This window comes from Cottoperca gobio, chromosome 12 (genome assembly GCF_900634415.1).
Source record: "Cottoperca gobio chromosome 12, fCotGob3.1, whole genome shotgun sequence".
NCBI lineage: Eukaryota > Metazoa > Chordata > Actinopteri > Perciformes > Bovichtidae > Cottoperca > Cottoperca gobio.
In genome coordinates, this window is record NC_041366.1 from 9441260 (window position 1) to 9455854 (window position 14595).

At 40.9% G+C, this 14595-nt stretch overlaps 1 protein-coding gene across 1 annotated transcript; it reads left to right on the plus strand.

Moving 5' to 3' along the window:
* The first annotated feature begins 11815 nt into the window (after positions 1 to 11815).
* Positions 11816 to 12753, plus strand: LOC115016955 (claudin-23-like). Its single transcript, XM_029445100.1, has one exon. It carries the CDS (start codon positions 11842 to 11844, stop codon positions 12667 to 12669), a length of 828 nt encoding a protein of 275 aa, XP_029300960.1. The 5' UTR covers positions 11816 to 11841; the 3' UTR covers positions 12670 to 12753.
* The last annotated feature ends 1842 nt before the right edge of the window (positions 12754 to 14595 follow it).

Sequence of the window (14595 nt, forward strand, 5' to 3'; positions counted from 1 at the left end):
GCTTTTAGGTTGGAAAGTTAAGGTCCCCCAGCTGGCACTAGATAGCTTAAGCCAAAGGCCCCCCAGCTGGCTCCAGATAGCTTAAGCCAGAGGCCCCCCAGCTGGCTCCAAATAGCTTAAGCCAAAAAGGTAATATGAAGTATAGAATATCAATAAAATCGCCACAATCTATGTGAAACATAAATCAACATTTAAAGCTTTTAGGTTGGAAAGTTAAGGTCCCCCAGCTGGCACTAGATAGCTTAAGCCAAAGGCCCCCCAGCTGGCTCCAGATGGCTTAAGCCAGAGGCCCCCCAGCTGGCTCCAGTTCGTTTAAACCAGAGAACTCCCAGCTGGCTCCAGATAGCTTAAACCAGAGGCCCCCCAGCTGGCTCCAGATAGCTTTAGCCAAAGGCCCCCCAGCTGGCTCCAGATAATTTAAGCCAAAAAGGTAATATGAAGTATAGAATATCAATAAAATTGCCACAATCTATGTGAAATATAAATCAACATTTAAAGCTTTTAGTTTGGAAAGTTAAGGTCCCCCAGCTGGATCCAGATAGCTTAAACCAAACAGGTCATATGAAGTATAATTTATCTATAAAATAGCCACAATCTATGTGGAATCTAAATCAACATTTAAAGCTTTTAGTTTGGAAAGTTAAGGTCCCCCAGCTGGCACTAGATAGCTTAAGCCAAAAGGCCCCCCAGCTGGCTCCAGATAGCTTAAGCCAGAGAACCCCCAGCTGGCTCCAGATAGCTTAAACCAGAGGCCCCCCAGCTGGATCCAGATAATTTAAGACAAAAAAGGTAATATGAAGTATAGAATATCAATAAAATCGCCACAATCTATGTGAAATATAAATCAACATTTAAAGCTTTTAGGTTTGAAAGTTAAGGCCTCCCAGCTGGATCCAGATAGCTTAAACCAAACAGGTCATATGAAGTATAAATTATCTATGAAATAGCCACAATCTATGTGGAATCTAAGTCAACATTTAAAACTTTTAGGTTTAAAAGTTAAGGTCCCCAATCTAGCTCCAGATAGCGTAAGCCAAAGGTCCCCCAGCTGGCTCCAGATAGCTTAAGCCAAAGGCCCCCCAGCTGATTCCAGATAGCTTAAGCCAAAAAGGTAATATGAAGTATAGAATATCAATAAAATCGCCACAATCTATGTGAAATATAAATCAACATTTAAAACTTTTAGGTTGGAAAGTTAAGGCCCCCCAGCTGGCTCCAGATAGCTTAAGCCAAAGGTCCCCCAGCTGGCTCCAGACAGCTTAAGCCAAACAGGTCATATGAAGTATAGAATATCAATAAAATCGCCACAATCTATGTGAAATATAAATCAACATTTAAAGCTTTTAGGTTTGAAAGTTAAGGCCTCCCAGCTGGATCCAGATAGCTTAAACCAAACAGGTCATATGAAGTATAAATTATCTATAAAATAGCCACAATCTATGTGGAATCTAAGTCAACATTTAAAACTTTTAGGTTTAAAAGTTAAGGTCCCAAAGCTAGCTCCAGATAGCTTAAGCCAAACAGGTCATATGAAGTATAGAATATCTATAAAATAGCCACAATCTATGTGGAATCTAAGTCAACATTTAAAACTTTTAGGTTTAAAAGTTAAGGTCCCCAATCTAGCTCCAGATAGCTTAAACCAGAGGCCACCCAGCTGGCTCCAGATAGCTTAAGCCAAAGGCCCCCCAGCTGGTTCCAGATAGCTTAAGCCAAAAAGGTAATATGAAGTATAGAATATCAATAAAATCGCCACAATCTATGTGAAATATAAATCAACATTTAAAGCTTTTAGGTTGGAAAGTTAAGGTCCCCCAGCTGGCACTAGATAGCTTAAGCCAAAGGCCCCCCAGCTGGCTCCAGATAGCTTAAGCCAGAGGCCCCCCAGCTGGCTCCAGTTCGTTTAAACCAGAGAACTCCCAGCTGGCTCCAGATAGCTTAAACCAGATGCCACCCAGCTGGCTCCAGATAGCTTAAGCCAAAGGCCCCCCAGCTGGCTCCAGATAATTTAAGCCAAAAAAGGTAATATGAAGTATAGAATATCAATAAAATCGCCACAATCTATGTGAAATATAAATCAACATTTAAAGCTTTTAGGTTGGAAAGTTAAGGTCCCCCAGCTGGCACTAGATAGCTTAAGCCAAAGGCCCCCTAGCTGGCTCCAGATAGCTTAAGCCAGAGGCCCCCCAGCTGGATCCAGATAGCTTAAACCAAACAGGAGATATGAAGTATAAATTATCTATAAAATAGCCACAATCTATGTGTAATCTAAGTCAACATTTAAAACTTTTAGGTTTAAAAGTTAAGGTCCCCAATCTAGCTCCAGATAGCTTAACCCAAAGGTCCCCCAGCTGGCTCCAGACAGCTTAAGCCAAACATGTCATATGAAGTATAGAATATCAATAAAATCGCCACAATCTATGTGAAATATAAATCAACATTTAAAGCTTTTAGGTTTGAAAGTTAAGGCCTCCCAGCTGGATCCAGATAGCTTAAACCAGATGCCACCCAGCTGGCTCCAGATAGCTTAAGCCAAAGGCCCCCCAGCTGGCTCCAGATAATTTAAGCCAAAAAAGGTAATATGAAGTATAGAATATCAATAAAATCGCCACAATCTATGTGAAATATAAATCAACATTTAAAGCTTTTAGGTTGGAAAGTTAAGGTCCCCCAGCTGGCACTAGATAGCTTAAGCCAAAGGCCCCCTAGCTGGCTCCAGATAGCTTAAGCCAGAGGCCCCCCAGCTGGATCCAGATAGCTTAAACCAAACAGGAGATATGAAGTATAAATTATCTATAAAATAGCCACAATCTATGTGTAATCTAAGTCAACATTTAAAACTTTTAGGTTTAAAAGTTAAGGTCCCCAATCTAGCTCCAGATAGCTTAACCCAAAGGTCCCCCAGCTGGCTCCAGACAGCTTAAGCCAAACATGTCATATGAAGTATAGAATATCAATAAAATCACCACAATCTATGTGAAATATAAATCAACATTTAAAGCTTTTAGGTTTGAAAGTTAAGGCCTCCCAGCTGGATCCAGATAGCTTAAGCCAAACAGGTCATATGAAGTATAGAATATCTATAAAATAGCCACAATCTATTTGGAATCTAAGTCAACATTTAAAACTTTTAGGTTTAAAAGTTAAGGTCCCCAATCTAGCTCCAGATAGCTTAAACCAGAGGCCACCCAGCTGGCTCCAGATAGCTTAAGCCAAAGGCCCCCCAGCTGGCTCCAGATAGCTTAAGCCAGAGGCCCCCCAGCTGGCTCCAGTTCGTTTAAACCAGAGAACCCCCAGCTGGCTCCAGATAGCTTAAACCAGAGGCCACCCAGCTGGCTCCAGATAGCTTGAGCCAAAGGCCCCCCAGCTGGCTCCAGATAATTTAAGCCAAAAAGGTCATATGAAGTATAAATTATCTATAAAATAGCCACAATCTATGTGGAATCTAAGTCAACATTTAAAACTTTTAGGTTTAAAAGTTAAGGTCCCCAAGCTAGCTCCAGATAATTTAAGCCAAAAAGGTAATATGAAGTATAGAATATCAATAAAATCGACACAATCTATGTGAAATATAAATCAACATTTAAAGCTTTTAGGTTGGAAAGTTAAGGTCCCCCAGCTGGCACTAGATATCTTAAGCCAAAGGCCCCCCAGCTGGCTCCAGATAGCTTAAGCCAGAGGCCCCCCAGCTGGCTCCAGTTCGTTTAAACCAGAGAACCCCCAGCTGGCTCCAGATAGCTTAAACCAGAGGCCCCCCAGCTAGATCCAGATAGCTTAAACCAAAGGCCCCCCAGCTGGCTCCAGATAATTTAAGCCAAAAAGGTAATATGAAGTATAGAATATCAATAAAGTCGCCACAATCTATGTGAAATATAAATCAACATTTAAAGCTTTTAGGTTGGAAAGTTAAGGCCCCCCCAGCTGGATCCAGATAGCTTAAACCAAACAGGTCATATGAAGTATAAATTATCTATAAAATAGCCACAATCTATGTGGAATCTAAATCAACATTTAAAACTTTTAGGTTTAAAAGTTAAGGTCCCAAAGCTAGCTCCAGATCGCTTAAGCCAAAGGTCCCCCAGCTGGCTCCAGATAGCTTAAGCCAGAGGCCCCCCAGCTGGCTCCAGTTCGTTTAAACCAGAGAACCCCCAGCTGGCTCCAGATAGCTTTAACCAGAGGCCCCCCATCTGCTCAAGATAATTTAAGGCAAACTGGTAATTTGAAGTATAAATTATCTATAAAATAGCCACAATCTATGTGGAATCTAAAACTTTTAGGTTTAAAAGTTAAGGTCCCCAAGCTAGCTCCAAATAGCTTAAACCAGGGCACCCCAGCTGGCTCCAGATAGCTTAAGCCAAACAGGTCATATGAAGTATAGAATATCTATAAAATCGGCACAATCTATGTGAAACATAAATCAACATTTAAAGCTATTAGGTTTGAAAGTTAAGGTCCCCCAGCTGGCTCCAGATAGCTTAAACCAGAGGCCCCCCAGCTTGCTCCAGATATCTTAAACCAGAGGCCCCCCAGCTGGCTCCAGATAATTTAAGCCAAACAGGTAATACATGGAATCGCAGTTTCGGGCTTCCGGTGGAATCGCAATGCATTCTGGGGTGGCAAGACTAGAAAAGTGAGCACAAACTCCACAAACACCACCATATTGGATTTATTCTCTACGTGTTTACATTTTACTTAGCTTATTCTTCAAGCGTTTTTACATTGTATTTGGCTAGTTTTTAGTGTGTAAGCATCGCTCTTCTAGTTATGGGATTTGGACACCGACATTGTGTGGTGAAAGGATGTTCGAGCAGTGGGAGAAAGCTAAATAAATGGGCAGAATCTCATTGTGAGCTTCACGATTGCAAAAATTGCGACTGCAAGCCCCCGTTCGAACTATTTCCATTTCCAACCGCACTAAAGAACAAAGACAGAAGGCTAGCATGGACCAAAGCTGTAAAGAGACAGGATTACAATGGGAAGAAATCTTCGCGGATTTGCAATGAGAATTTCATGCAAGGAAAACCAACAAATGAATTCCCTGATCCTGAACTCGACCTGGGGTATGTAGTCTATCTACTTGATTTATATATTGACAAATGTACTTTCTATATATTGAGTTGTATAATAATTAACAAACACAAGTTAGGTATATATTTATAATAGCTTACCCTGCAACACAACTGCAATAAGCACTTATGATATGATATCGCCAGTTTTCATCCATGCCGAATGTGGCGTATGGGAAACTTTCATTGAATGTGTACATTTTGCTTTCAAAAAGCAATACTCAGAATCTGCGAGAGGATTGAAAGATATTTGTTTGAACCAGCCAGAGTCAAACAGTCTAAATGCTTTGCCTTCTTTGTATTCGTTCAAAGTTCGTTTATGAAACTCGACATCGTTCCCTGGGTGGTCAGACATTAAAAATAATGTTATATCGCTGAGGTACATCGGCGGCCAAGAAGTCATGCTGTTGTTTTCATTGACCCAGCCATCCTGCAATGTCAAGGGATCAGGCACTGAAACGCCACTCGGCATAACCAAAAGCTTCGTCTTTTCTTTTTCTGTGATTGAAAGTCTTTCGTTAGCTGTTGGTTGCTCCTCAATGCCCATCTCTGATGCAGCAAACACCCTGGCAATAAGCTCGTTTTGTTCCTGAAACCTTTAAATTCCGCTTGCGGCAAAATACTTTCAAAGCTTCGACTTTACACATCTGAACCTCATCATAAGAAAGGAGTTCAGAACTCATTGTAGAGTAGTAGGTTTGTTTACAACACGCTCGAAGAATAAGCTTGCAGTCACAATTTTTGCAATCGTGAAGCTCACAATGAGATTCTGCCCATTTAATTAGCTTTTTCCCCACTGCTCGAACATCCTTTCACCACACAATTCCGGTGTCCAAATCCCATAACTTAAAACTAGCCAAATACAATGTAAAAACGCTTGAAGAATAAGCTAAGTAAAATGTAAACACGTAGAGAATAAATCCAATATGGAGGCGCTTGTGGAGTTGGTGCTCACTTTTCTAGTCTTGCCACCCCAGAATGCATTGCGATTCCACCGGAAGCCCGAAACTGCGATTCCATGTCTATGAAGTATACATTTTCTATAAAATCGCCACAATCTATGTGAAATATAAATCAACATATAAAACTGGAGGGCCTCTGGCTCAAGCTATCTGGAGCCAGCTGGGGGGAAGAATAAGCACACTGTCTCAGGAGTCTGTAGTTTGGGACAGTTTACAATTCTTCACGGTTTCTTTGTCTTGTCAGGTTGGCTAGTTCCATTTCTATCTATTTCTATCTTATTTCTATGCAAACCCACTTTGACAACATGAACAAGTGAAAATGTCTTTCTGTTACAAAGTTGTCTCCGAATGGGAAAGTGAAGTATAATGAATGTCATACGTAAACATTACAATAAGAAGTGCCACAGTCAATCCATGAAGGAACAAAGATGACAGAGAGGAAATGTAGTTGGGAGAAGTAGGAGGTGTAGGAAAGTAAGGAAGGAAAGGAGAGTGTGAGGATAGATAGTTCACAGAAGGAGCGAGATGAAGGAAAAGAGGAGTGAGTAAACTAAATATTTGTCTTCCCTGATTTCCCGTTGCAGCCAGTCAAAGAGCAGCGTCGATGTCTTTGCCCTCAGGGTTCAGCCTTCGCCTTGTTTCTCGGCCTGAAATGTACATTAAATGTTTAGAACCCAGTGACAGTAAATGTGCAGAAGCCTTTTACATCTGCGCTCAAATAAAAATGTAACTGAATCCAGCTATACCTCTCAAAGAGACACAGAATTTGGCAACAATTCATTAATTTTCATGAAGAGCAGTAACATTTGCAATAAAAAGCGCAAAGACATAATTGGAAACAATACGAATCAATCTTTTCACACAAACCTGTACCAGTGTAATCATTTTCCAATAAGTCATCAATTGTAAGAGGAAAGGAGGATCTGTTTTAATATTCTTAGAGGAAATAATTGTCTTCATGTCAAAAGAAAAACCTTTCTGCAGTCATAAATCAGTGAAATCAAAAAGCACTTACTTGTACAGACAGGACTGAATCAGAAATACCATTTTAAACTTTGACACATTAACTTGTGATTGAAAATTCACATGGTTTCTAGGAAACTAAAATATTTTTAAAACATGCATATAAAGAAATAAAAGGAGTAAGCACAGTGCTGAACAATATGTTCGTCAGCTGGTAAAATCTTACCTTGTCTCTTCTTCAGTGTCTGTCGCAGATCGTGGAGAGTTGTTTGGGGTCTTCCACTGAAGACGAGACGTGTTTCTTGCTCCAGGATCTGTGTTCAAATGAGGGATTTGTGTACAGACGATCTTTTATACTGATGAGCAGATAGTTCTAGAATGCATGCATCACAATGCATTTAGAAGGCTCATTACCATATTTTGGAACCTTGACAAAAAAACGGAAAATGCTGATTATTTGAATGTTGTTTTTTAAATTATCTAAACCAGGGGTGTCAAACTCATTTTAGTTCAGGGGCCACATACAGCCCAATTTGATCTCAAGTGGGCCGGACTAGTAACATCACAGCATAATAACCTATAAATAACGAGATCTCAAAATGTTTCCCTTTGTTTTAGTGCAAAAAAGTACACGTACATTCTGAAAATGTTCACATTTAATGAACTATCTTTTTACAAAACATTATGAACAACCTAAAAGTGCAATTTCAACAATATTATGCCTCAGTTTATCATTTAGTTGCATTACAACTTACAGATCACAGTGTATATCAGGCACAAAACATTTAGTCACAGGTATCTGGACCAATATAGTATTTTACTTTATGATCAAAACAACTTGTCAAGATATATAAATCATTTAAAAATTGCATTCATTTCCACATCTGTGTAGTAATCCTGACACACCACACAAATACAAATACAAACTAAAGTGGCAACTATTAAGGAAGAAGGTGAAGTTCTCCCCCTGCCTTGTAAATGTATACATGAAAATACATAAAGGTTGTGTCTCTTTGTACTGCAGCTGCTGACTGACATTATATTTCACACTGTTCAATGTCTTTAAATATTTCCACAGTAAGTATTAATTTTCACAGAAATATATTCTTACAGAAATATATAACGTGCAAAAGTGTCTGAAGCAGTATTTTACATTAAGTTACTTACTCACTGTTTGCTCCTGAAACTTGGCATATTTTAGCGTCACAAGTGCATCAATATCAGGGGTCAAATCCTGAGGAGCCACTTTCAGGATGTCATTTAAGTGTTTGTGTGAGCCTTGAGCGCAGCTTTGTTTTAGTGATGCTCATTACAGAGAAAAGTTGTTCACAAAGGTAGGTAGTCCCGAACATGCACAAAACCTTTGCCGCGAGGGCTGTCAATGTGGGGTACACTGGCAAGAGATGCTGATAAAAGGTGTCCAAGCCCACCGAGGCAAATGTGTCCTTCAAATCTGAATCACACTTCAAGTTCAAGTTGGATGTCGACAGATCAGAAGCCTTGACCGTGAACGGCGAGTTAAACACTACAGCCTGGCTTTGATGCTAATGCTATTTCGCTAGCAATAAGGTAGCTTTCACTGCTGCATCGCCGATATCTCTGCTACGGGTAACAACAGACTGCTGTTTCTTCAGACCGGCTAACAATTCATGTATCTTCTCAGTTGTCCTTGCAAGCTGTTGTATGTTTCGCCATGATGAGTCTCATAGTGACGCTAAATATTATAATTGTTGAGCCCTGAAACCTGCCGCGAACACACCGAGCACACAGCTTTCCCACTCACCTCTGTGAATAAATGGAAACGGTCCATTTCTCTTGGAAAACTCTTCACTCCGTGTGCACTTTTCTCCTTATTTGACAGACATTTTGGGTAATGAGGTGTAATGTTGACAGAACCCGCCAGCTCCAGACGTTATTTTACCGGCAGCTCCAGCATGAACAGTTTGCTTGCTCGGCAGTGTTTGCTTGTGCGACCCCCAGTGGACACATTTCAAATAGCACTTACTTCTTTTGAAAATTTGAAGTTAAGAGAGACTTTCAAGACGTGTTTTATCTGGAATGTGGGTGAAGCCAACCTCTCTGTTTGAAGGTAAGGTAAGTTAATTTTCATTGTACGCTTCAAACACAAAGTGTTCAGTGCTTTACAAGAGCATAAACATACCAAACAAATTCAACAGAAAATAAGACAATTCATAAAACAGAAAGAAAAAGAAGAAATCACGGCCTTATTTATCTGCGGGGGATTACTTTGTGGATGCATGCATCTTGTGTCCCTATTTAAGTATGCAGATTTGGATGTGTGACCGCCGCCCGCTTGATTGGCTGCGGCGACACCTCCTCCTCCCACCTTGATGAAGACCGGCTGTGATTGGTGTGCACCTGTTCCGGCTGTCCCATCCGAGGCGCACTGGAGAGACCGGTGACTACAAATGCCAGGCCAGCTCGACAGTCAGGGCTGCTGGTGTTGTCAGCCATGTGTCTCGTACTTGTGTGTGTGGATACTAGAGTATCGTATATTGTCGGTTGAAATTCTGTGTACTGTATCCTAGGTGTTGGAACTAGATTTATCTTTGGCTCGTTAATTGTTGAGAAGTTTGCAGCGTTTTCTGTTAGACTTTAGGGTGCCCCGGCGCTGTTTTATGTGTTATCAAAGTTTGTTTTGTTAGTTTGGCTTTGATGCCTTATTTGCTCTTGTGTTAAGAGCCCTACTTTTGTTCTTTGTGGTGTCGTTAAAAGCAATTGTTTGTCAAATTGTCCACCATATTTAATAAATATATCTTATTTTGCCATCAACATCTGGTGTATGTTACTCCCGTTTCCCTCGCCGAGCCGGGGTCGTAACAAGTAGAAATACAGAATATTTATTGGATTTAAGAGGAGCAGAAGTATAAGAATGTAACATCTTTAAATATCCTCACACAAAAAAAGGGGCAAACAGAAAAGATTTAAGCTTTGCTTTAAAACAACTGAGGATCAGGGTTGAGCCCAAAAGCTACCAAAGATTAGAAACTAAAATGAAAATACATCTAGGTGTTAGTATTAGTGCTACTAGTAGTGGTGATGAGAGTATCCGGCCATTAATATATGGAAACATACAGTGTTTCACAATCCTCTGTAGTTTTAAAGTCCAGGTCTGACACAAGTAAAGTAAATGGCGTGACATGTTGTCACATGCTGCTACAACAATGATTCAGCTTATTGGAGTAATACAACAGGACGTGTTGTCAGGACGTCAGGGGATGAGCATGCAAAATTCCGTCTGGTCGGTTGGTTGACATACCGTACATACTTCCTTCAACTGCTCTGTGGCAAAGCTTAAACCTGGCCTGTAAAACAACTCTCACAACAAAAACAAAGCATCCACAACGCCTTCAAGAACATGTCATTTCATAGTTTTAATTCGTACAGTTAAATGTGTGAAATATTAACACACTAACAACTCTGCTGGTATGGAAGTCCCGGGCAAATAAACTGCCAGTGTGTTTAAATTGCATAGAAATAAAGTCTCTTGTCTTCCCGCTTCTTCATGTGGTCAGTCTTTCAAAATAAAAGTTCTTAGAGTGCGTATTTTGATAACTTCTGGGTAAAAATCCAATTAGATGTTGATGACCACTTGGGCATCAGCTGTTCTCATGTTGTCCAGTTCCTTAGAAACGTAATCACTTTCTATGGGGTTGAACAGGTTGATGGCTGTGTGAGAGTCACACTCTCACCCTGTTGCTTTCAGGGTCTGAAAGTGTTTCGAGCATCATTAGAATGCATCTATGAACCCTCTGAAGAGACTTTATTTGCATTGTGTGACTGATTTGAGAGGAAACCTCAGAAAGAGAGATAAACAAAGATAAACATTGAAACTGACAGATGTGCAGATATAAATGTGGAGACGAGAGGAAGAGAAGACACAGAGAGGCACAAAGGTATTTGAGCTGCTGATTGCAGATTAATCCTGCAGAACTACATTTTTTACCAAAAAACGTTTCCTACACAGCCACAGGAACATTGTCAAACCAAAGCAATCACAATCTCTGATTCTGATGACCTGCTAGGAATCTAAATGTGAATTTTGTAACGAGGATTGTGATGGTTCAATTTGCAAAAAAATCCCATCCTGTACCTGAGCTGAGGCCCCAATAAAACTATTTAATTCTAAATACTAGTAAATAAGGTCTATAAATAACACACACACACACACTTTTTTTTTACAAAGTCTATTGTATTAACTGCATCGCACTCCTCACTATTGTTTTAGGACCATGATTGAACAAAAGGGAGACAAACATCGATATTGATACAAATAGGGGAAGCTTCTTTTAATCTTGCATATTTTTTGTTTATGTGGTAGCCTATCCTCTATATATAGACACACTTTTTAATATTATTTTATTGGAGTCACTGATTATCCTTTTTGAAGAAGTTATTTAAGCAGCATTTGAGGGTTGCAATCTTTTATGACAGAAATCAAAAGTTTAGGGAACAAAGACATTTTGGGTGAGTTAACAAAGGGGTGCAAACATTATTTTGAAACTGCACGCTGATGATACAGCCGCGTAAAAAATATCCAGATCGTTATCACTTAAAAGCTTTGTCGAAACTCCCCTCTCCCGTTGTTTGCTGTTGCAGGAGCATATGAGAAAGCTCTGCTGCGCACGGCGCGCCACACCTGTCCTATTTGGGGACTTGAGGCAGACAGGTAAAACCGAAGCCTCGCCCACTGCCAGGTTTCAGCCGGACTTGTTTTTATAAGCAGCTGTTGGAGCTGTCAAAAGTCAGTCGCTCCTGTTTCAATCACTACACTGAGTTTGGGAGCAAGAACACACACATAGACACACACATCAACGACAGCAGCAATCATGCCAAGGCGATCAACGCAGGAGTGGATCCGGTTATCCTTGCGCACCCCGGGCATCCTGATCTTCGGGATGGTTTTTGCTCCCTGTGGCTGGATCTTGAACCTCACCGCCACCGTGGCCCCTAACTGGAGGACCCTCCATAACCTCCCCGACCTTCCGGCAGATACCTTCATCCAGCAAGGCATCTGGGAGATCTGCAGGGCCAACTCGATCGACACAAGAGCAGACTGCACCTTGGAGGACACAAGATATTTCGGTAACCAGGTTATCGAGGTCGCCCAGGGTTTGATGGTGGCCTCCCTCATCGTGACCCTAATCGGGCTGGCCGTAGCCATCCCGGGGGTGCGCTGCTGGAGAGACAGGCCTAACTGGGTTGTGGCCGGTCTGGGTGGACTGCTGATCTTCCTCTCAGGTGTCATGGTCATCATACCCATCGCCTGGTACACCCACATCCTCAAAGAAGTCACAACGGTGAGCGATACCACAGATGTGCGCGTCGGCTACTGCATCATCCTGGGCTACATCGGCGGGATCTTTGAAATCATTGGCGGCTTCGTCATGTTCATCGGGATCTGTCGTTGCTGTGGAGGAAAGAACCGAGGTGAGACGCGGATTGAGGAGGTCACGGGCGCCCGGTTCTCTAACCAGAAGCGGCCGACGAGACGAGTTGAAGTGCCGAGCCTGAACCGGGCCAGGAGTGCCGCCAGCAGCATTCCGTACTCCAAGGACTCCATGGATGAAGATGTGTCCTTTCCCCGGGCCAAGAGCCCCGCAGTCCCGTCCATCAACACCTCCTACGGCGGCAGACCCTATGATGTCGATTTATGAGAAGAGGAAAACGACTAAGAGATGGATATGACTATTTGTACAAGAGACTGAGAGTGTGAAATATTCTAGGAAGAAGCAATGGTGATTGACTTTATAATATTACAAATTGTGCCCACTTTTGTAAAACTGTATAATATACTGGAGGTTTTAGTAATAAAATAGGACACACTAATGCCATAAAGTTGATTTATTTTGAGAGTATAATGGAATATGGTAGGGATACCAGGAGATTAAATCCCTTATGAAATCCCTGTAAACTCATTAAGTGAGGCAGAATCACTTTAAACACCTCGTTTTTTATTAGCCCACAAATTAGGACAGTATCAAGGTACTTGAAGGCATACATCTATAATAGTCTTACATGATGTGTGGGTGACAGAACCGCAGTTGCTGAGTTATAGATGACTCATTATAATATCATTATGATATACAATGGGCCTATACTTCAAGCAGTGCAGCAAAGGTGAAGATGATATGAATATTATAAGAAAATAGAAGGAAAGTAAAAGTGAAGAATTCTGTATTCTGCTTTGTTTGTACATTTGCAAAAAATAATCTTCTATTTTTATGTAAATAAAAAGATGCACTTTACAATTATGGCCAACCTTTTAGGCTACCGGTTGAAAAAAAAAAGCATCTTGAGGTGATCAACATTGTTCTATTTGCTCTGTGCTGTTTATTAAATGTGCACTGTTTCATAACACCAGATGACTGAGTCCTTTTCCTCAACTTAATATCACACATCTTCAGATTTTTACGGCAAGAGAGCATGGCAAGAACAAAAAACGTTTTTTAAAGATATTTGATAAGTGGGAATAACTGTGATAATGCCAGTAATGCAGTGAGGTTTGATGTTTATGTGCAGTATTCTATCTTATGTGGCCAGAAGTCTTTACCTCATGCGTACAGACAATGTTGCCTGACCGGTCTGAGTGGTTTGTTTCTTTCAGTAGCTTGTCAAACAACATTACCTCTTCTGTTTAAACTGGCTTAACATCTCAAACAAAGCAACACTGTAGTGAACAAGTGTCTCTCTATAGCTCCTGGCTGGTCAAGTCTTTTGTTGTTAAATTGGCCTCTAAGAAATCATGACGCAGTTCTCCCTGCAGGACCTGTTGAATGCCATAGTGAGAAGTGAAGTGAAAGGCACTTTGAAGCAAAGTTTAGCCAGTTTTATGTTGTCCAAGGCTCAGACACTGGGACACATCACTGAGCGTGCCATAATGAGTGCATCAGCTCCTACAGATGTGTTGTGTTTCACGCTGGTGTCCATTAAATTGCATAAAATGCACTGACTTATAAAATGACAGTCCGAGACAGGTGGGGTGAGGAAACATGGTGCATTTAGGGTGTGACAAAAGACGTCTCTATTTATGGTCTCATTCTCCTGGGCTGCTGAGAAGCTTTCTTCTGTCTGTCCACTCGCAAATAGTTACCTTTCAAAAACAATTGTATTACACTTCCATAAACTTTCATAAAGTTGGGAGACTCAATTGTGAAAATTGGTTCATCAGAGCCTGAAATAGCCAGACTTAGTTTCTAGTATGGGTCAAGCTCCAAAAATGATGGATCCCATAATGTAACTAATAACACACACACTTTTTAAATACCCAAATGCCCTCATCATAAAGCAGGATGTCTGCAGCTAATCTCACATGCCACTGGACCCATCAGCCTAATATTTCTTTATATTTAATATATTAATATGACTGTATGCTAAAGGATTTCCCGTGGCTGTCATCATTTTTGACCCGTAAGTGTTCAACAACTGCTTTAGTAGCAAAAGGCATTTCCAGCATGTTTGCCTAAAAACAAGCCTTAGCTAATCTGTTGCAGGCCACGTGTTGTAACATAGCACTAACTTTTAAAATACTATAGTGTATTTTTGCTCCTCCTGTAAAACAAACATTCCAGGTATGCTCATTA

Excerpts from the sequence above, each read along its gene's own strand:
- LOC115016955 (XM_029445100.1), top strand. The coding sequence starts at position 11,842 with ATGCCAAGGCGATCAACGCAGGAGTGGATCCGGTTATCCTTGCGCACC.